Below are 22,919 nucleotides of genomic sequence, written 5' to 3' on the forward strand. Positions count from 1 at the left end.
GCACCTGCTCAGCTTCTGGGCCTCCCGAAGGCTGTGCGTCTCCTGGGAATGCTTCCTGGCACCTGGGCCAGGCCTCCCGTGCTGCCCTATCATGGCCCCAAGCCTTCCCATTTAATGGTCCATTTACTCGGGGTCTGAGTCTACCTGTCTGTAATCCAGGGCTCTGCTGAGGGAACTTGCCTGAGATGGCCCTGCCTGGTCCTTCCTCAGGCCCCACCGATGGCTGGCTCTCCTCGTCCTCCAGATCTCTCTCCCTGACCCCCCAGGCTGGGCCAGATGCCCCCTACCCTGACTCCCACAGCCCCCAGGTGGCTGTCCCAGTCCTGCCCATTCCTGTCACTGGTGTCCGAGTGGCTTCCCCACTCATCCCCTCTGCTCGCAGGGCCCAGAGCGCGGACACAGCAGCGCTCAGTATGCATCTGATGACCTGCGCCCAACCTGTGTCCTTGTCGGCTCCAAACAGCACAGACGGTGGGTTGGGGTGCACCAGGAGCTGCAGGTAGTTGAGGGCAAATTTCTCCACATACTCCCGCAGCTGCTCCTTCTCATACATGCGTTTGATGAACAGCAGGGCCTGGGAGCGCACCTGAGGAGGAAGATGGAGAAGGGCAGGGTCAGGGAAGAGGTAAGAGGAAGAACAGCTATTCCTGCGAGCATGGCAACACTCACGTGAAAACAAGCCCGAGGCTGAGAAGGGGCAGCCCAGCTGTTACCAGGGCCCAGGGCTGGTCCCCAGTGCAGGAGGCAGATATCCTGGCCAGGGCTGGACCCGCAGCACCACCTCACTGCCTGCCTCTCCAGCCCATCTGCCCATCACTGCTTCTTGCCTTGCTCACTAAGCTCCAAGCAGAGGGAGAGCTCCTCAGTTCCTTAAAAGTGCCACTCCCTGCCAAGTCTCCCTAGAACGCCTACTGCCAGCTAAACCCTGTTTCACTCAGATATCATCTGCCAGGAGCCGTGAGGGCAGGGTCTGGTCCTGGGCACTCTGACCCCAGCAGCAGCACATGGCCATGGCCAGGGCCAGGGGTGTGAGATGAAGGTCTGCTGAATGAATGAAAACGCTACCCAGCAAGGGCTGGGGCAAAAGGCTGCAGGCAACGATGGGTCAAGGGCGCTCTCAACCACAGCACGTGCACATCTGTCCCCTCTGTCTAGAGCACACCCAGCTACTGATTTTCCAGGTCTCAGCGTACATGTCCCCTCCTTGAAAGAAGCCTTCCTTGAAACACCTCCCCTGCCCACCCCACAACCAGATGGTCGGCCCCTCCCTCCCCAGGGCAGCCACACACTGCTCTGCTCAGCTGCTGAGCACGCTGTGTCCTCACTGCTGGCTGAGGCCACACCGGCTCCCCTGCTGGGCTGGGCAATGCCCTCACGCCCCGGCACAGGACTGGGCTGCAGGAGGAGCCTGTGCTGGCCACCATGGGTGGACTAAGAGGGAGAGTGGGACTGCCCTTCCCAGGAGGGCAAGCGCACGTGTGTGTGTGTACACACTGCAGGCAGACTCAGGCACGGTAACCCTGGTTTCTAGGCAGCTTGATGCCACTGAAAATGAAAACAAAACAGACAGAAATAGCCAAAAAACCACTGAAAGAAGGGAATGGGCCCAGAGAAACTTGCAAGGGAGTGTGGAAGACATTGGGCTGGTTACTCAGGATAGAGGCGGCCTCTGCAAGCTGCAGGCTGAGGGCAGCCAGGAAGTGGAGGAGGGGATCACCTTGTCCTTCTCATGGGAGCTGAGGTCGAGGAGGACATGCAGGTACTGGAACTGGCGGGACGGGCGCTTGAAGATCAGGTCTCGAAGTGTGGACATGCCCAGATAGGTGCGACTCTGCAGCAAAAGGAAAGGAACCCGAGCTCAGCCCACCTGAGTGTGCCTCTGGGCTCTGTCTTTCCTGCCTGCCTCTGATCAGGTACCTGGACAAAAGGGCCCGGTCCCTCACAAAACCCCCGGCCACAAGGTTTAGACTGTGTGCCCTTCAGACCCCTCAGGGCAGGGCCCTGTCCCCTGCCCCAGGCTGCAGTGACCAGGGCCTGTCCTCACCTCATCCTCGCAGTACTTGCGGACCACCTCCAGGGCACTCTCTGTGATGAGTGGCGCCTCCAGCACAACCTTGGTGAAGATCCTGCCAGAGATGGAGGGAGGGCCATGGCTGCAGAGGAAGAGGCCGCCTGGCTCCCAGGCCCTGCTGAATTGTAGGAGCTCAGGGCCAGCAGGCCCTCCCTCAGGGGCTGCTTGTTCAAGCTCCTGGTTATAAAGCTTTGGAGGTGAACAGAACAGGGTTCAAAAGCTGGCGGCTGGATGATCTGGGCAGAGACTGCACCTCTCTGAAACTCATTTCTTCTGTTTGTCAAACAGGGATTCCTAACTTTATTCACTGAACATAAGAATGGGAGGGAATGATGGCGGGTGGAGAAGGGTGTGGGTATTTTAGATATGGTGGCCTCAAAAGGCTGCTCTGAAGTTACAGTTGAGTACACTGGTGGATGAGAAGGAGCCAACCACACATAGAGTTGAGGGAAGAGCATTCCAGGTGGACAGAACAGGAAGCACCAGCGCCCTGAATTTGACATGTTCGAGGAACAGACAAAAGGCCAATGTGGCTAATGTTCGGGGGGTAAAGCCAAAGAGATTGGGTCACATAAGGCCTCACTGGTCACAGTAAGGAGGCTGTGTTTTATCCCAAGAGCAATGGAGAACCATGGAAGGTTCCTTGTGGGGAAGTAATAAAAGGATTTATATAATAAAATGTTCCTGGAGCTGCTGTGTGGAGGATAGACGAGTAAGCTGGAGGCCACGGATAGGGAGGAAGCTACAGAACCAACTCAGGTAGTGAATGGGGTGTAGAGAAGTCTATCTCCAGGCCCATGGGTGAGCACTGTTATTTACAGATGGGAAAATGGCAGAGAGAGGGAGTGACAAAGCCACGCAGAGCAAGCTCAGAGCAAGTGGCAGAGCTGGGGAACAGCTCAGGGAGTGCGACCTGGAGCCCACATGCAAAACTACAACCTTGAACGTGCCTCCAGAGGGGGAGGAGGAGAGGAGATTTGGGATGGGTGCGAGGAGGACTGACTCGGGGGGTGACGAAGAGGGAGGTGGTCGCAATCAGAAAGGGAGGGCAGCACCAGGAGAGGGAGCCTCTCGGGGACAGGAGGGTGCAGGGTCAGCCCCCTCACCCATCCTTCTGGTCTGGTTTCTCCTGCAGGCCAGACAACAGGCGGATGAGGCAGTCCTCATACTTGTCCAGGGAGCCCGAGGCACCTGCGGCCAGGTAGGCGTTGTACTCCTGGTAGAGCCAGGCGAAGGCCAGGTCCAGGCGGGCCCGCACATCCTCCAGGATGAAGGACAGGACCTCCGCCTTCAGGCCCGAGTTGAACTGTGTCACCAGGCTGGCCAGGATCTTTATGCGGACCTGGTGGGAGGGTGAGCCAGTATGTCAGTGTAGGGTGGGCAATCCAGGGACTCCGCAATCGTGCCCTGTGACTTCTCCCACCCAGATGCAGGAACTCTCAGAGCAGACAAGGAGTGAAGTGAGGAAGGCCAGCCGAGGACCCTTATGCCTAGGAAGGTCCCGTTTGTGTGTTGGGGGGTGGGGGTACCAGGGTGGGGATCGATCATCAAAGAATAAAAATGAGTTTCTAGGAGCAGCACCCATGTACTTAAGTGCACAGAAAAAGATCCTCAAAGATTCCCCTCATTTGTGCCTTTGTCACCTTTGAAGAGAGGGATGGGGTGCAGGTGATGGCCACGGAAAAGTACTGGATCTGGATTCCCCGGAAATATTTTTCAGCTCAGGGAGTATGTTCCTATACTACTGGCTAATCAACAATTAACTTCACAGAATGGGGAAAAAGTCACTTTTCCCCATTCTTTGAAGGTAACAGTGCCAGCAAGTGGCAGAATCAGGACAGAGAACCAGGTATATTTCTAAAGCTGAATAGTAACAGTAAGAACGTTAACAACCGTGAAGAACCAAGACCACAAGAGCAGCCCTCACTTGCAGAGGCCTCCCAGCACCCGCCCTGTGCACCTGAGTGCCTGTGCTCATTGCACATTTTTTCCTCCTCGTCACCCGGGAGGAGCTGCTGCTACTGTCTCTGTTTTATGGAGGATGGGAGTGATCTGGAGAAGCGGCTGTGGGCAGCAGAGTTGGGGTCCGCAGCCAGGGAGGTTTGACGCCAGGGCCAGACTCTTCGCTGGATGTGAGGTAGACGTTTGGGTAGAGGGACTGGAAGGATGGGGTGGGGGGTGGCAGGCGCACACCTGGGCTGCCCCGCTGCAGGCCACAGCCTTCTCAGCCCGCAGGATCCGCTTCACAGCGCCCAGCTTCATGGCTTCCACCTGGGCATCGGTAAGGGGCTTCAGCACGTCGCTGAGACGGAAAATTTTCTTGCGCCCACCGGCGCCTGCCAGCCTGTGTGGAAGACCAGTGACAGAGATGCAGTGACCCAGACTGCAGCAAAGGCCTGTCTGGTGACTCTCCCAACTTCAAGGACTAGGTAGGCAACAGAGATGGCCCCCATCCCCCTGCTGCCTCTCCAGTTCCTCTGTGTCTCTGAGGCACGGTGTGGCGGTGGGTAAGAGGAAGGAAGAGGATGTTATTTTGGTTTTGTAGAGGGTGTCTTACGGAAGGCTTCTGTGAGTGGGGATCTGAACGGAGGCAGGGACAAGATACACAAATGTCTGGGGGACCAGCTCTCCAGGCAAAGGCCCTTAGGTGGGAACAGACTTGTGGGCACGAGTGGAGGAGGGGTGAGGGTAGCAGAACAGAGCTCGGAGGGTAGCAGATCCCGCTCAGCTGTGTTAGTAAGACTTGGGGCTGGGCACGGTGGCTCACGCCTGTAATCCCAACACTTTGGGAGGCTGAGGCAGGCGGATCACGAGGTCAGGAGATCGAGACCATCCTGGCTAACACGGTGAAACCCCGTCTCTACTAAAAATACAAAAAATTAGCCAGGCGTGGTGGCGGGCACCTGTAGTCCCAGCTAATCGGGAGGCTGAGGCAGGAGAATGGCATGAACTTGGGAGGCGGAGCTTGCAGTGAGCTGAGATCACGCCACTGCACTCCAGCCTGGGAGACAGAGTGAGACTCCGACTCAAAAAAATAAATAAATAAATAAAAAATAAAAAGACTTCGGTGGCCGGGACTGGCTGGATTTTGTGGTGTGTAAGGGAGGTAATAATGGGGACAATGATGACAGCCAGTAGCATTTACTACACAACAGGAACCATGCGAAATGCTTGACAATCACAATCACTTTTCACTCAAGTATCTAGTTACCTAACCATCACCATTACCACGAACTAATTTAATTCTTCTTTGATCCTTATGAGAAAGATATTATCATTATCCTAATTTTAGACATAAAAAAGGATTTTTTTTTTTTTTTTTTACAGGAAAGAGAACAGCAAACGCTTAGTGGTTATGGCACTGACTCGGGAGTCAGAGCGAACCTATTCCAGACTTCCTTCTGTCTGCCTCTCAGTTACACACACACACACACACACACACACACACACACACATGCACACGCACACGAGCTGAGAACCAGACCTTCAGGGTAGGGCTACTGTCCTGCCCTAGCACCCAGAAGAGGACTTACCGGGGCTGAGTGACAGGGATAATGGGCTCTGGCCTCCTCTTGGCCTGCGGTGCCTCTTCCTCCAGGGGGGACATGGAGCTCAGGGAACCCACCACCGAGATGGCTTGGCCCTGGGCTGACAGGCGCCGCTTGATCAGGACGCTCTCTGTCTTCACCACCTTCTCCTCCTTGGGCTCCTCCTTGCACTGTTTGGTCTGCTCTACACCTGAGGGGGAGGCAGCAAACAGACACCCAGTGCGTCAGACCCACCTGCTCCAACCCGAGGACCTCCTGTGTGCCTGGCTCTGTTCTGAGCCTTGTACACACAAAACCTTGTTTAAATCCACACAACACTGTCCTGGAGTGGGTACTCTTTTTATCCCCACTTTTCAATACAACTGAGGCTCAAACTAGAAATGCCATTCATTGCTGGGGGGAGCAGCAAATGCTACAGCCACTTTGGAAACATGATGAGCAGTTTTTGTTTTTTAGACTGGGTGTCACTCTGTCACCCAGGCTGGAGTACGGTGGTGCAATCAGGGCTCACTGCAGTCTCGACCTCCTGGGCTCAAGCAATCCTCCTGCCTCAGCCTCTCAGCCTCCCAACTAGCTGGGACTACAGGCGCATGCCAACATACCTAGCTAATTTTTGTATTTTTTTGTAGAGATGAGGTCTCCATATGTTGCCCAGCTTAGTCTTGAACTCCTGGGCTCAAGCGATCCTCCCGCCTTGGACTTCCAAAGTGCTGGGATTACAGGTATGAGCCACTGTGCCCAGCCCTCAGCTGTTTTTTGTGGAGATGGAGTCTCACTCCATCACCAAGGCTGGAGTGCAGTGGCTTGATCCTGACTCGCTGCAGCCTCCACCTCCTGGGTCCAAGCCATTTTCCCGCCTCAGCTTCTGGAGTAGCTGGGATTATAGACACCCACTACCACACCCAGCTAATTTTTTTTTCAGTAGAGACGGGGTTTCACCACATTGGCCAGGCTGGTCTTGAACTGTTGACCTCAGGTGATCCACCCGCCTCAGCCTCCCAAAGTGCTGGGACTACAGGTGTGAGCCACCACACCCAGCCTGTAGCAGTTTTTAATAGCACTGATCACACCCTATGACCCAACGGTTCCACTCCTTGGTATATGCTCAAGACAGATGACAGCATGTGTACATGAAGAGAGTTGGACACAAATATTCACAGCAGCTTTATCCCCAATGGCCAAAAACTGGAAAGAAGCCACAGGTCCATTAATACCGGTGTGGATAAACAAATGATTGTATATTCATATAACAGAATACTACTGAGCAATAAAAAACCAACTAGTACCTCACACGACAACAATGAAGAATCTCAAAAATGTACAGCAGGCTGGGCATGGTGGCTCACGCCTGTAATCCCAGCGCTTTAACAGGCAGAGGAGAGTGGATCACCTGAGGTCAGGAGTTCGAGACCAGCCTGGCCAACATGGTGAAACCCCATCTCTACTAAAAATACACACACACAAAAAAATCAGCCAGGCATGGTGGCACATGACTATAATCCCAGCTACTTGGAAGGCAGGAGAATCACTTGAACCCAGGAGGCAGAAGTTGCGGTGAGCCGAGATCGTGCCATTGCACTCCAGCCTGGGCGACAGAGTAGGACTCCATCTCAAAAAAAAAAAAAAAACAGCGAAAAACAAAAAATTAGCTGGGAATGGTGGCAGCGGATGCCTGTAATCTCAACTACTCAGGAGGCTGATGCAGGAGAATCGCTTGAATCCAGGAGACAGAGGTTGCAGTAAGCCAAGAAAGTTCTGCTGCACTCCAGCCTGGGCCACAAGAGCAAAACTCCGTCTCAAAAAAATAAATAAATAAAAATAAACAAACAAAAAAACACAAAAAACCATATGGCAAGCCAGAGAAACCAGACTTTGTGATCCTATTTAGTTTTGTTCAAGAATAGGTAAAACTAGGGCCGGGCGCGGTGGCTCACGCCCAAAATCCCAGGACTTTCGGAGGCCAAGACAGACGGATCACAAGGTCAGGAGATCAAGACCATCCTGGCTAACACGGTGAAACCCCGTCTCTACTAAAAATACAATAAAATTAGCTGGGCATCGTGCTGGGCACCTGTAATTCCAGCTACTCAGGAGGCTGAGGCAGGAGAATGGCGTGAACCCAGGAGGTGGAGCTTGCAGTGAGCTGAGATCGTGCCATTGCACTGCACTCCAGCCTGGGCAACAGAGTGAGAATCTGTCTCAAAAAATAAAAAATAAAAAAATAAAAAAGAATAGGTAAAACTAGTCTATGGAGGCAGAAATCAGAACACTGGTTTTCTCTGGAGTTCAATGTCCTGAGGCATCTCTGGAAGAACAAGGAGGAAATTTCTACAGTGGCAATGGTCTATAAATCCGAAACTTTCTGAGTCTCAACAAAACACAAGTGTAAAATTCCACACCTGACCTCGTGTGGATAGATGGCAGTCAAAACATCATTTCATGAACAAAATTATTAAGAAATATTACAGGTCCAGTGTGGTGGCTCACGCCTGTAATTCCAGCACTTTGGGAGGCCAAGGTGGGCGGATCACAAGGTCAGGAGATCGAGACCATCCTTGCTAACACGGTGAAACCCTGTCTCTACTAAAAATACAAAAAACTAGGGCCGGGTGCAGTGGCTCACACCTGTAATCCCAGCACTTTGGGAGGCCAAGGCGGGTGGATCACAAGATCTGGAGGTGGAGACCATCCTGGCTAAGACGGTGAAACCCCCGTCTCTACTAAAAATACAAAAAATTAGCCGGGCGTGGTGGCAGGTGCCTGTAGTCCCAGCTACTCGGGAGGCTGAGGCAGGAGAATGGCGTGAACCCGAGAAGCGGAGCTTGCAGTGAGCCGAGATTGCGCCACTGCACTCCAGCCTAGGCGACAGAGTGAGACTCTGTCTCAAAAAAATAAAAATACAAAATACAAAAATTAGCCGGGTGTGGTGGCACACGCTTGTAGTCCCAGCTACTTGGGAGGCTGAGGCAGGAGAATCGCTTGAACCCGGGAGGTGGAGGTTGCAGTGAGCCAAGATCATGCTATTGCACTCCAACCTGGGTGACACAGCAAGACTGTGCCTCAAAAAAACAAAACAAAACAAAAGCTAGCCAGGCGTGGTGGCACGTGCCTGTAGTCCCAGCTACTCGGGAGGCTGAGGCAGGAGAATCATTTGAACTTGGGAGGCAGAGGTTGCAGTAAGCCGAGATTGCACCACTGCACTCCAGCCTGGGCAACAGAGCGAGACTTTGTCTCAAAAAAAAAAAAAGAAAAAGAAATATCGTATATAATTACCTTTGAGCTATGTGTATAAGAAACATTAATGAATTTCATGTTTAGACTTGGGTCCCATCCCTAAGATACCTCATTATGTATATGCAAATACTCCAAATCCAAAGGTCTGAAATCTGAAACACTTCTGGTCCCAAGCATTTTGGATAAGGGATATTTAACCTGTATCTTGATCTGGGTGATGGTTACACTGGTGTGTTCACTTTGTGAAAATTCACTAAGGTCTATAATTAAGAGTTCTGCATTTCACTTATGTGTATTACACATTAATAGTACTGTTAAAACAGGGTAAAACTATGAAGCTCAGAGAGGTTAACTAACTTGACCAAAGTCATACAGATATTAAGTGGATGAGATCTGATTCAACTCAACCTCAAACCCAGGTCTGTTGGATTCCAAAGCCCAGGACTTAAAAACACTGAGCCATCTATCTGTGGTACCTGTCATTATCTACACCTTAGCTCCCACATGATTTTCAACTGCACCACGAGAAGTTGCTCTTCCAGTAAGGAGAACCCAGAAGCCACAAGTGCCAATCCCTGGCCCAGGTTAGGGCCAGGACACACTCACCTGGTCCCAGTCCGGCAGCTGTCATCTGTGTGGCCATGAGCCGAGCCAGGTGCTTGATCTGGGCTTCCGTGCCTGCTGACTCCACGGGGGTGTAGATGGCCTGGAAGGAGGCTGGCATGGCCTCGGGTAGGTACACCATGCTGATGAGGACCTGTGGGATGCCCAGGAAGAGAGCCTCTCCTTAATCATTAACTCAAGAAGCATTCTTTCCATGCCCATGCCAATACTGGGGAAATGGCAGTGCCTAAGACCGACTTGGGCCTGCTCTCCTGGGGCCCAGCCTCTTCTGGAAGTCACAGAGAAAACAAATAATTATATAGTGTAGTGCTTGAGAGAGGAACATGAAGGGCACTGTGAGCCACAGCAGGAGCCAGGCAAGGCAAGGGCTCCCTGCGCAAGAAGCACCTAGGCTGAGAACTGAGGGGAGGGCAGGAGTCAGCATAATACAGGACAAGGTTTTGAGGTGGGAGGGGTGTGTATTCCCCGTAGAGAAACACCATGGGAGAAGGCTAAGAAGCAGCAGAGCTGGCACCCTGTCCAGAGAACAAAAGAGGCCAGGTGCAGTGGGTCATGCCTGCAATCCCAGCACTTTGAGAGGCTAAGGCAGGTAGATCACTTGAGGTCAGGAGCCCAAGACCAGCCTGGCCAACATGGTGAAACCCTGTCTCTACTAAAAATACAAAAATTAGCCTGGCGCAGCGGCATGTGCTTGTAATCCCAGCTACTCGGGAGGCTGAGGCAGGATAATTGCTTGAATCCAGGCAGCAGCAGTTGCAGTGAGCCGAGATCACGCTACTGCACTCCAGCCTGGGTGACAGAGCAAGACTCCATCTCATTCATAAAGAAAGAAAGAAAGCAAGCAAGCAAGCAAGCAAGCAAGCAAGCAAGCAAGCAAGCAAGCAAGCAAGCAAAAAGAGGTTCAGTGAAGAGTGTAAGGACTGGGAATTGACTTCAAATAACAAGCAAACAAGAAACCCCCCAGAATCCTAACAGAGAACATCCATGGATGTCAGGAATTAGTAACAAAAGATAATTTCCTTTTTATTTATTTATTTATTTTTTGAGATGGAATCTCACTCTGTCCCCCAGGCTGGAGTGCAGTGGCACGATCTCAGCTCACTGCAACCTCTGCCGCCTGGGTTCAAGCAATTCTCCTGCCTCAGCCTCCCAAGTAGCGGGGATTACAGGTGCCTGCCACCGCACCTGGCTAATTTTTGTATGTTTAGTAGAGATGGGGTTTCACCATCTTGCCCAGGCTGGAAAAGGATAATTTCAAACTTCCTATACATTTGAAGCTTTAAAAAAAATTTATACCGGGCACAGTGGCTCATGCCTGTAATCATAGCACTTTGGGAGGCTGAGGCGGGCGGATCACGACGTCAGGAGATCAAGACCATCTTGGCTAACACAGCGAAACCTCGTCTCTACTAAAAATACAAAAAACTTAGCTGGGCGTGGTGGCAGGCACCTGTAGTCCCAGCTACTCGGGAGGCTGAGGCAGGAGAATGGCGTGAACCCGGGAGGCGGGAGCTTACAGTGAGCTGAGACTGCGCCACTACACTCCAGCCTGGGCAACAGAGCAAGACTGTCTCAAAAAAAAAATGTATTATTTTTCTTAGAGACAGGGTCTTACTCTGTTGTCCAGGCTGGAGTGCAGTGGCGCCATCAGAGTTCACTACAGCCTCAAATTCCTGGGCTTAAGCAATCCTCCTGCTTCAGCCTCTCCAGTGGCTGGGATCACAGGTACATGCCACCATGCCCGGCTAATTTTTTTATTTTTCTTTTTGTAGAGACAGGGTCTCGCTATGTTGCCAAGGCTACACAGTGAACTTTAAATGCACACACTAAGTAATAACTAATTAGAACAGAAAGATAATTAAACTGCTATAAATTAAAATTGTGGAATACAGCTAAAATAGTACTCAGATGGAAAATCAAATCCTTAAATGCTTGCTTACATTGGAAAAGATAACTAAAGATTAATAAGCCAATCACTTAAAACCGTGGTAACAAACATTCAAAGAAAGTAGCAGGAAAGAAATAAAGGCAACAGAAATAAAACAGAAAAAGTGCCAAAAGAATATGAACAAAACAAGAGCTAGTTATTTGAGATGACTGAAAACAAGCAAATATTTTGCAAGATTGGACATAGTAGTAGCAACAGAAAAGGGGCACATTACAAACATATGGTATTTTATACTATGAATAGCAGGCATTTTTATAAATGTTGATGAGCAACTTCATGGCAAAACTGAAAAGGTCAATTCCTAGTGTGTGATAAGACAAAAGGTAGAATGGCCGGCCGGGCATGGTGGCTCATGCCTGTAATCCCAGCACTTTGGGAGGCCATGGTGGGCGGATCACCAGAGGTCAGGAGTTCAGACCAGCATGACCAACATGGTGAAACCGTGTCTCTGCTAAAAACACAAAAATTAGCCGGGTGCAGTGGTGGGCGCTGGTAATCCCAGCTATTCGGGAGGCTGAGGCAAGAGAATCGCTTGAACCCGGGAGGTGGAGATTACAGTGAGCTGAGATCGCGCCACTGCACTCCAGTCTGGGTAACAAAGCGAGACTCTGCCTCAAAAAAAAAAAAAAAAAAAAAAGACAAAAGGTAAAACAAGTTAACAGAAGCCAGATCAAAGATGGCCGACTAAGGCAAGTGGAACTTAAATTTTACTTGAAGGAAGTTGGAGCCAGGTAGCAAGTAAGGGTTGGGCTTCAGGTGAAAAGGGTGGGCCTGGCCCAGGGTAAGTGCTACAGGGGTGGAAAAGAGGGCAAGGATTAGGGAGAGAAGGAAAAGAGGTTTACTCCCAGGTTTCTGGTTTGGGAACTGGGAGGGGCCTGGAGAGGAGCGTGGGGAGAAAGTGGAAAAGTGTAGTTCTGCCACATGAGTCCGAGGTGCTCCTGGGACGTCCAAAAGGAGGATGATCAGAAGCGGGTTGCATACCCAGGCCTGAGGCTCACTGATGTAGTCTGGATATTTGTTCCTTCCCGAATCTCATGTTGAATTACAATCCCCGATGTGGGAGGTGGGGCCTGGTGGGGGGTGTTTGGATCATGGGGGCAGATCCCTCATGGCTTGGTGCTGTCTTCAGGATAGCGAGTTGTCACAAGATCTGGTCATTTAAAAGTGTGTGGCACCTCCCTGCCCCCCAACACTCCCTTTCTCTTGCTCCTGCTCTGCCACGTGAGATGCCTGCTCCCCCTTCACCTTTCACTATGATTGGAAGCTTCCTGAGGTTTCCCCAGAAGCTAAGCAGATGCCAGCACCACGCTTCCTATACAGCCTGCAGAACTGTAAGCCAATTAAACCCCTTTTCTTTATTAATTAGGAGGGTACTCTGGAGGAGGTGGATGGTGTGAAGTGGAGGCAGGTGAAAGACCGAGGAGATCCTTCCTTCCTGACCAGGGGGAAAACGCTCCCCACCCATCCTCACCAGATTAGCCACATTATCAGGCGTCAGCAGAGGCTGCAGGAACTCAGCTGTGATGTCCGTGTCTGACTGGCCGGAGATCTGCGCTGAGGCCTTCGAGGTCCCCGATGGGCCTGGCTCCAAGTCTTTGTCCTCATCGTCCTCCCCCAGGTTGGGCTCTGGGATGAGGGAAAAGAACAAGATGCTGGCTATAGAGAGAGCTGCAGGCCCTCCATCCTTCCCGGGTGCCCAGGTGGTCCCTGCCTCTAGTCAGCCTCAGCAAACAGGAGCAAACAGCGGATGAAGATCCAGGGTGCAGCTCTGCCTCTGGTGCCAAAGCACTTTATGACCCTGGGCAACTACCTGACTCGTTCTGGACCTCAGATCTCCTGATCTGGGAAATGGGAGTAAGCCACACCCCTGCAGCTTATCATAAGCTCTAAGAAGAGATTATTATTATTACTATTTTTTGAGACAGTCTTGCTTGTCACCGAGGCTGCAGTACAATGGCATGATTTTGGCTCACTGTAACCTCCGCCTCCCAGGTTCAAGTGATTCTCCTGCCTCAGCCTCCCAAGTAACTGGGATTACAGGCATGCGCCACCATGCCCAGCTAATTTTTTTGTCTTTTTAGTAGAGATGGGGTTTCACCATGTTGGCCAGGCTGGTCTCAAATTTCTGACCTCAGGTGATCCACCTGCCTCAGCCTCCCAAAGTGCTAGGATTACAGGCATGAGCCACCACGCCCAGCCTGGTGCAGTTTTTTAGAAGGCACTTTGGTAATGGCTATCAAGAATGTACACTCGGTAGCTAAAGGCACACCTGGTGCTCAGACCTTGATTTCTGAAACTATTCCCCACTTAAAGGAAACCAGGGTTCCTTAAAAAGAAAGACTGATTCCAGGGCTGGGGCAAGGACAGTACAAGAGGAGTCTAGAACATCTTGTCATGCTAGTAAGTAAGTGAAATGCTCAAAACAAATTCCTGATAGTAAGTGGGAAGAAGAGAAAGTTCTTCCTTACAGCAGAATGTCAACTAATAAATGTAGAAGGAAAATCTCTTTGGAGCCAGTATAGAATAATAGACTCAGGCAACAATCATCACTGGATGTTAAAACCACTGGGTGAGGCTGGGCGCAGTGGCTCACACCTGTAATCCCAGCACTTTGGGATCATGAGGTCAGGAGATCGAGACCATACTGGCTAACACGGTGAAACCCCGTCTCTACTAAAAAAAATACAAAAAATTAGCCGGGCAGATGGCGGGCACCTGTAGTCCCAGCTACTCGGGAGGCTGAGGCAGGAGAATGGTGTGAACCCAGGAGGCGGAGCTTGCAGTGAGCCGAGATTGCACCACTGCACTCCAGCCTGGGCAACAGAGCGAGACTCTGTCTCAAAACAAAACAAAAAAAACACAAAAAAACCACTGGGTGAACGTTTAAAGAGAAACATGTATTTTACATAGTTTCAAATATCTCCCCCAGCTTATCACTGACAAAGATAAAAATGGCACTTGACACTAGAGAAAGCTGGTTGATACTGTGTTAACCAAGCGTTCAAACTTAATATCTCCAACAATGGGACACCATGTGCCTCCTGATCCCATGTACTGAGGCAACCAGGGGATCACCTGAGGCGGGTGGATTACCTGAGGTCAGGAGTTTGAGACCAGCCTGGACAACATGGTGAAACCCTGGCTCTACTAAAAATGCAAAAAAATTGGTCAGATATGATGGCGCGCACCAGTAGTCCCAGCTACTAGGGAGGCTGAGGAGGGAGAATCTCTTAAACCTGGGAGGCAGAGGTTGCAGTGAGCCAAGATCAGGCCACTGTACTCCAGCCTGGGTGACAGAGTGAGACTGTCTCAAAAAAAAAAAAAAGACAAATTTGGTGGGTAAAATATAACTTTAAATATACAAACCCTGGCCAGGTGCAGTGGCTCACGCCTGTAATCTCAACACTTTAGGAGGCGAAGGCAGGCAGATCACTTGAGGTCAGGAGTTCAAGACCAGCCTGACCAACATGGTGAAACCCCGTCTCTACTAAAAAGACAAAATTAGCTGGGCATGGTGGCACATGCCTGTAATCCCAGCTACTTGGGAGGCTGAGGCAGGAGAATTGCCTGAACCTGGGAGGCAGAGCTTGTAGTGAGCCGAGATCCCACCACTGCACTCCAGCCTGGGCAACAAGAGTGAAACTCCATCTCTAAAAAAAAAAAAAGAAACAAATACAAAAATTAGCCCGGTGTGGTGGCACTCGCCTGTAGTTCCAGTTACTCAGGAAGCAGAGGTATGAGAATTGCTTGAACCCGGGAGACAGAGGCTGCAGTGAGCCCAGATTACACCACTGCACTCCAATCTGGGCAACAGAGCAAGACTGTCTCAAAAAAAAAAGGATGAGGTAGATTTCTATAAAGAACTCCAAGATGAAAGTAAATGAAACTAAATGAAAACAAGGTACAGAATACTCTGCTTAGTATACTTAATTATGAAAAAACATAGTAAGATCCCTACCTCACTCCTTAGATAAATTCCTTTTTTTTTTTTTTTTGAGACAGAGTCTTGCTCTGTCACCCAGGATGGAGTGCAATGGTGCAATCTTGGCTCACTGCAACCTCTGCCCCCAGTTCAAGCAATTCTTCTGCCTCAGCCTCCCAAGTAGCAGCAACTACAGGTGTGCACCACCATGCCTGGCTAATTTTTGTATTTTTAGTAGAGACAGGGTTTCACCATGTTAGCCAGGCTAATTTCAAACTCCTGACCTCAGGTGATCCGCCCAACTTGGCCTTCCAAAATGCTGGGATTACAGGCATGAGCCACTGTGCCTGGCAATTCCCCCCCCCACCTTTTTTTTTTTGACACAGAGTTTCACTCTTGTCACCCAGACTGGAGTGCAATGGCATGATCTCGGCTTACTGCAACTTCCGCCTCCTGGGTTCAAGTGATTCTCCTGCCTCAGCCTCCGGAGTAGCTGGGATTACAGGCATGCACCACTACACCCAGCTAATTTTTGTATTATTAGTAGAGACGGGGTTTTTCCATGTTGGCCAGGCTGGTGTCAAACTCCTAACCTCAGGTGATTCACATGCCTTGGCCTCCCAAAGTGCTGGGATTACAGGCGTGAGCCACTGCGCCCAGCCTAATTCCTTATTTTTTAAAATGAAAAAATAAATCTTTCGTAAATGCTCTAGAAAAAAAGTGTGATTTAAGAAAAAAATCTTAAAGTTAAGCCATAGTTGACACTATTGATAAATAATACAACCACTAGAAAATTACTTCAGAAAGAAAATTATCTGATAACTAAAACAAAGGAATGAAAGAAGAGCTCCACACTCTACATAAAGCACTTCTGGAGGAAAACATAAAGAAGTGTTCACACCTGGGGAGTGGTTACTTCTTGGGAGAGGGATAAGAGGGAGACTATTTTCATTTTATTCCTTTCTGTAAAATTTAAACAATGCATAATTTATTAAACGTATATTTTGATAATTCTATTGTAATTTATATATCATATTAAATACTGTAATTTATTTTTATAATTACTTTATAATTTTTTAAAATTAGAGACAGGGTTTTGCCATGTTGCCTAGGTTGGTCTTGAACCCCGGCCTCAAGTGATCTGCCCGCCTCAGCTTCCCAAAGTGCTGGGAATACAGGTGTGAGCCACTGTGCCTGGCCCACATAACATAATCTATAATATAATCTTAGTAAATACAAATTCAGCATAGTTTAAGGTAAATAATGAAACATTTCAGCATGGTCTGCCTGCCCCACCCCACCAGCCCCTCTCACCCAGCTTCATCTTCTTGAGTGTGGAGTCCGAGTCATCGCGGGGCCGCTTGCGGGTGTCCTTGCTGCTCGGCATGTTGCGGGCGATCTCGGCCTGAGGTGTGCCCAGGTCCACCAGCAGGGTGGTGATCTGGGCCTGGAACTCCAAGGAAGCCGGGTGCTTCAGTACACTCAACAGGTGCAGCTTCAGATTCTTACGCACGCTGCTCACCTGCGATTTGGCCAGCGTCGGGGGCAGGTTGGCTGTGAGGAAAGCGGCAGGAGCTGTGTCTTGTGGACAGATCTCATGGCATGCTGCCAGTCTTAATTCTCAACCCCAAACTTGGGCAGTGGTCTTGCAGGCATCTACTAGAAAAGTTCCTTCACCCTCAGATCTAACGTGCGGCTTTCCGCCTTACAAGCTGATGCTTCAAACCCTGGGGGTCTCCATCAGTATCAGTCAATCTTAAAACAAAGAGAAAAACTCACCCTCTCTTTTAGTAAATACATACAATTTCGTCCTCCTCCATCTCTGGTCTGGAAATTCACATATGCTTCGCTTGGGGAGGGTTATAATCACCACTTTTGCCTCCAGAAACCCCCAACTGAACTGCTGCAACAGCTCACTGCTGGTCTCCCTGACGCTAGGATGACTTTCTAATGGTCACCCTGATAAGTGAGCCTCCCCTGTTCCACAGTGAAAAAGGATGCCTGTAATTCTGCCTGCCTAGCATCCACTGCCCCTTCCTCAGCCAACAACACACCCACTCTCCGTTAAGGGAGACCCCCCTTCTCCAGTCTCCTTCCGAGTGGGCATGAGACCTGGGGCCAGTGAGAATACCACATTCCCTCGGCCACTGTAATTGGCTCAGAGACTGGCTCATAATCTCTGCTCAGCCAATCAGAAACAATGACCGTCAGCCCTTGGACTTCTGCTGGAATGGTTGGGAAGGAGACACTCTCTTTCCCATGGTGTTGCTAAGTGAACGGAATGGGAGCCATGAACTATGGGGGGCCATCTTTGCTACCCTAAGGAAAGGGCCAGAGAGTGAAACTAAAATGGAGAAACAAAGAGCTGAGAGATGGAGAAATGCAGATCCACGACCTGTACGCATTCATACCCCAACCCCAGACTTCTCGGTTTTCGTTTCACAAAACAGAGAAAATGGTATGAGTCTCTGTGTACCCATCAACATTTCGCTAATCTTGGAACATCTATCCTCCCTTTCGGTGGGGGGAGAGGACTGGAATATCTGAAAGTATTTCACAGACATCATGTCATTTCACCCCCACATACCTCAATATTAAAGCCAGTCCTGAATCAAGTTTCTGTCACATGCCAAAAGATTCCTGTCTAATGTAGAGAATCTCAGGCCTGCCAGATGGATGACTAGCGCTCGGGGTCCACCACGGAGCTACATTTCTTTAAGAATGAGCAGGCTGAGGCCGGGTGCAGTGGCTCACACCTGTAATCCCAGCACTTTAGGAGGCCGAGGCAGGCGAATCACAAGGTCAAGAGATAGAGATCATCCTGGCCAACACGGTGAAACCCCGTCTCTACTAAAAGTAAACAAATTAGCTGGGTGTGGTGGTGCGTCCTGTAATCCCAGCTACTCGGGAGGCTGAGGCAGGAGAATCACTTGAACTGGGGAGGCAGAGGTTGCAGTGAGCCAAGATTGCACCACTGCACTCCAGCCTGGTGACAGAGCGAGACTCCGTCTCAAAAAAAAAAAAAAAGAAAGAGCAGACTGGCCAGTGAAGAGAAGGCAGGGGGGAGGACAATGACCTACCATGCAGAGTTTCATAGGCCTGGATCACCTCAGACATGAACATGGGTCTCTGGCGGGCGATATTGGCGAGGGAGCCCAGCGCTGTGGTCAGGTTGATGGAGGAGATGGCAGGGTGCACCATGAACTTAAGCAGCTGCTCCAAGGCGGCCTTGCCCTCTTCCCATAGCACGTCTAAGAGACAGAGAGGAGAACCAGTCAGTGGGATCCGTTTTCCCAGGCCTCTGGAGACAGCAGCTTTTGGGACTAAAAGGAAGGACAGATCCTGGTACCTAGATGTCTATGAATGGCGGGAAAAACAGAAAATGTGGTGGTTGATTAGTTCTATGAGACTATTAATGAGTATAAAAATTTAGTTATAAGGGGCTAGGCGCAGTGGCTCATGCCTGTAATCCCGGCACTTTGGGAGGCCAAGGCAGGCAGATCACTTGAGGTCAGGAGTTCAAGACCAGCCTGGCCAACATGGTAAAACCCCGTCTCTACTAAAAATACAAAAAATTAGCCCAGGTGTGGAGGCCTGTGCCTGTAATCCCAGCTACTTGGGAGGCTGAGGCAGGAGAATCGCTTGAACCCAGGAGGCAGAGGTTGCAGTGAGCCGAGATCGCGCCACTGCACTCCAGCCTGGGCGACAGAGTTGGACTCCATATTAAAAAAAAAAAAAAATTTAGTTATAAAGATGTTCAAAGCATGGGCTTGCAATAGTGAAAGACTAGAATACATGTCTATATACACACAACTCAAAGTCCCTTGTGACACCACTCCCCTCAATACAGTCCCCAAAATTAATGCTTAAAACTTTGGTGGATATCTTTCCAGACCTTTCCTATACAGAAACATAATGAATGCCATATATATATTTTTAACTTAAAAAATTTTAATGGGTATATAGTAGGTGTAAATAATTATGGGGTACATGAGATTTTGATACAGGCATGCAATGCATAATTATCACCATCAGGGTAAATGGGGTCTCCATCACAAGCATTTATCCGTTTTGTTACACACAATCCAATTACACTATTTCAATTATTTTAAAATGTATGATTATTTTTTAGTATAGTTACCCTGCTGTGCTATCAAATACTGGATCTTTTTTTTTTTTTCCCTGAGATGGGGTCTCACTCTGTCACCCAGAGTGGAAAGCAGTGGCGTGATCTCGGCTCACTGCAACCTCCACCACCCAGACTCAGGTGATCCTCTCAACTCAGCCTCCTGAGCTGCTGAGACCACAGGCACATGCCACCATGCCTGGCTATCAAATACTAGATCTTATTTGTTCTAACTATTTTTTTGTACCCATTAACCATTCCCACTTCCTCCCCAACCGCCCATTACCCTTTTCAGCCTCTGGTAACCATCATTCTACCGTCTGTCTCCATGAGTTCAATTGTTTTCATTTTTAGCTCTCACAAATAAGTGAGAACACGCAAAGTTGTCTTTCGGTGCATGGGTTATTTCACTTAATGACTTCCACTTCCATCCATGTTGTTGCAAATGACAGGATCTCCTTCTTTTTTATGGCTGAATAGTACTCAATTGTGTATGAGTACCACATTTTCTTTATCTATTACTCTGTTGAGGAACACTTAGTTTGCTCCGAAGTCTTGGCTATTGTGACTAGTGCTGCAATGAATATGGGAGTGCGGGTTATCTTTTTGATACAGTGATTTCCTTTATTTCGGTTACATATCCAGCAGTGGGATTGCTGAATCATATGGTAGCTCAATTTTTAATTTTTTGAGGAACCTCAAAACTCCAAACAATTTTTAGGCTGTAGTAAGTGACATTCTCACCAACAGTGTACAAGTGTTTCCCTTTCTCCACATCCTCGCCAGCATTTGTTGTCTTTTTGATAAAAGTCACTTTAACTGGGGTGAGACATTTCATTGTAGTTTTGACTTGAACGCCACATTATTTAAAATAGTGAATTAGGCCGGGCACGGTGGCTCACGCCTGTAATCCCAGCACTTTGGGAGGCCGAGGTGGGCAGATCACGAGGTCAGGAGATCAAGACCATCCTGGCTAACACGGTGAAACCCTGTCTCTACTAAAAATACAAAAAATTAGCCGGGCGTGGTGGCGGGCACCTGTGGTCCCAGCTACTCGGGAGGCTGAGGCAGGAGAATGGCGTGAACACGGGAGGCGGAGCATGCAGTGAGCCGAGATAGCGCTACTGCACTCCAGCCTGGGTGAAAGAGCAAGACTCCGTCTCAAAAAATAAAAGTGAATTAAAAATCTAAATGACCATCAACAGAGCATTGCTTAATAGAATGTAATGTAACTATACTATGGAATATGGTATAGCAACTATATGATTCTCAGAGGGAAGGACGTCACTGATACTATTAAGTCAAAAAGGCTGTCAAACAATACATAAGAATAGTTAATATTTATGGAATGTTTACTATTCCAGGCATATTAATACACCAAATGCTCATACCTACATCCTAAATTAGATGCCATAATAACGATCCCCAATTTACCAATGAGGAATCAGGCTCAGAGACAAGGGAAAATAGGCTGTGTGTCAGACACAAGCTACTATAATGTCTCTGAGATGAAAACACAAAGCATGGCCTCATTTTTGCAAACAGAAAAGCAAACAAATGCACACACTATGCATATACACATACAAATACCTACATGTGCACAAGAAAGATCTGAAAGGAAACATAATACTCTTAACAGTGTTTATCTCTGGAAAGCAGGACTGAGGGAGGGGACATTATTCCTTTTTATTCACCCATATTGCTTGACACCAAGTGTATATATAGTACTTTTTTTTTTTTTTTTGAGACAGTCTCATTCTGTCACCCAGGCTGGAGTGCAGTGGCACAGTCTCAGCTCACTGCAACCTCTGCCTTGTGGGTTCAAGCGATTCTCGTGCCTCAGCCTCCCAAGTAGCTGGGATTACAGGTGCCCGCCACCATGCCCAGCTAATTTTTGTATTTTTAGTAGATAAGGGGTTTCACCATGTTGGCCAGGGTGGTCTCGAACTCCTAACCTCAAGTGATCTGCCTGCCTTGGCCTCTCAAAATGCTGGGACTATAAGCATGAGCCACCACACCTGGCCTATGTCCTACTTTTATAATTTGCAGTTAAGAAAACTGTAAAACTGCCCGGCGCGGTGGCTCAAGCCCGTAATCCCAGCACTTTGGGAGGCCAAGGCGGGCGGATCACAAGGTCAGGAGTTCGATACCAGCTTGGCCAATATGGTGAAACCCTGCTTCTACTAAAAATAATTTTTAAAAAAATTGGCCGGGTATGGTGGAGGGAGCCTGTAGCCCCAGCTACTTTGGAGGCTGAGGCAGAAGAATCTCTTGAACCCGGAAGGCGGAGGTTGCAGTGAGCTGAGATTGCGCCATTGCACTCCAGCCTGGGCGACAGAGGAAGACTCCGTCTCAAAAAAAAAAAAAAAGAAAAGAAAACCATAAAACTAGCTAGCATCGACTGGCTCACACTCATGGAACTTCACTACAAACCTGTGAGAGTGGTACTATGTTATTGTCTCCAATTTACAAAAAAGAAAATGAAGTACAGAGACAGGTAACTTGCCCAAGTTCATGATGAGTAAGCAGTGCAGCTGGGATCTGAACCTAGCACCAGGGATCTTACCTACTGCACACACTGTTCCAGAAATTTAAAACCAAAAAAGACAAGGGGGAGAGAGGGAGGGGCGTGAAGGAGAGGAAACTGGTGCAGGGCTGTCAGGGGTGGCAGCTGAAGGCAGTACTCACTGTACTGGATGTAGGGGTGGTCACGAGGGATGCGGTCCAGGCTGATATCATGCTCCTGGCGTCGGGGTATCTCTGAGTCAGCCATGCGGGGTGACAGGGTGACAATGAGGCCCTCCACAAACTTGATGGCGTGGGTGCGGATGCCGTCATTGTCAGAGTCCAATAGCAGGATGATGTCCCCCGCCATGGCAGATACCATGTCCCAGCAGGCCTCCTGTAGCTCGCTAATGACCCGTGACTTTACCATCCACTGCCAGCAGGCCAGGAAGGAATGGAAGAGACACACAAAGAGGTGAAGACAACCCATCAGTCACCAACACCCTCTGCCAATACCCAGAGAACCATGAATGATGAATACATTCATTTGGTTAACAGTTACTGAGTTCCAACTCTGCCCCAGCCCAGTGCTTGGTGATGCTGGAGACAGGACTGAGTAGTGGCCAGGCCTCGCCCTGCCCTCATGGGGATGCAGAGAGTGACCACTCAGTGTGATGAAGGCACACATCTTAAGGGTAAAGGACTAACAGTGCTGACTTCACAAGGTGGTGGTGATTAAATGGATTCATTCGTTTTATTAATGCTAATGTACATCACACCATAGAGTGTTCTTTTCCTATCACACTCCATAATCAATATTTATGTGATCCATTAAGGTCTACCTCCCTCCTTGGGTTATGAGCACTGTGAAGGCAGTAAGCTGTCTTGGTCACTGCTGTGTCCCCAGCATCACCTAGCCCAGGGCTAAGCACAGAGGACAT

At 49.4% G+C, this 22,919-nt stretch overlaps 1 protein-coding gene across 2 annotated transcripts in view; it reads right to left on the bottom strand.

Moving 5' to 3' along the window:
* Nucleotides 1–22,919, bottom strand: part of SYMPK (symplekin scaffold protein) — a 48,950-nt gene that overhangs the window by 10,339 nt on the left and 15,692 nt on the right. For both annotated transcript variants that reach the window (XM_009435848.5, XM_024351465.3), the window contains 11 exons: nt 22,162–22,411; nt 18,428–18,598; nt 16,662–16,901; nt 12,897–13,051; nt 9,460–9,610; nt 5,605–5,809; nt 4,265–4,415; nt 3,178–3,413; nt 2,045–2,126; nt 1,718–1,831; nt 439–586 (listed from right to left, as the gene is read on the bottom strand). In XM_009435848.5, coding sequence (XP_009434123.2) covers nt 439–586; nt 1,718–1,831; nt 2,045–2,126; nt 3,178–3,413; nt 4,265–4,415; nt 5,605–5,809; nt 9,460–9,610; nt 12,897–13,051; nt 16,662–16,901; nt 18,428–18,598; nt 22,162–22,411 — 1,903 coding nt within the window. The remainder of the gene's footprint in view (nt 1–438; nt 587–1,717; nt 1,832–2,044; nt 2,127–3,177; nt 3,414–4,264; nt 4,416–5,604; nt 5,810–9,459; nt 9,611–12,896; nt 13,052–16,661; nt 16,902–18,427; nt 18,599–22,161; nt 22,412–22,919) is intronic.

Source organism: Pan troglodytes, chromosome 20 (assembly GCF_028858775.2).
Source record: "Pan troglodytes isolate AG18354 chromosome 20, NHGRI_mPanTro3-v2.0_pri, whole genome shotgun sequence".
Taxonomy (NCBI): domain Eukaryota; kingdom Metazoa; phylum Chordata; class Mammalia; order Primates; family Hominidae; genus Pan; species Pan troglodytes.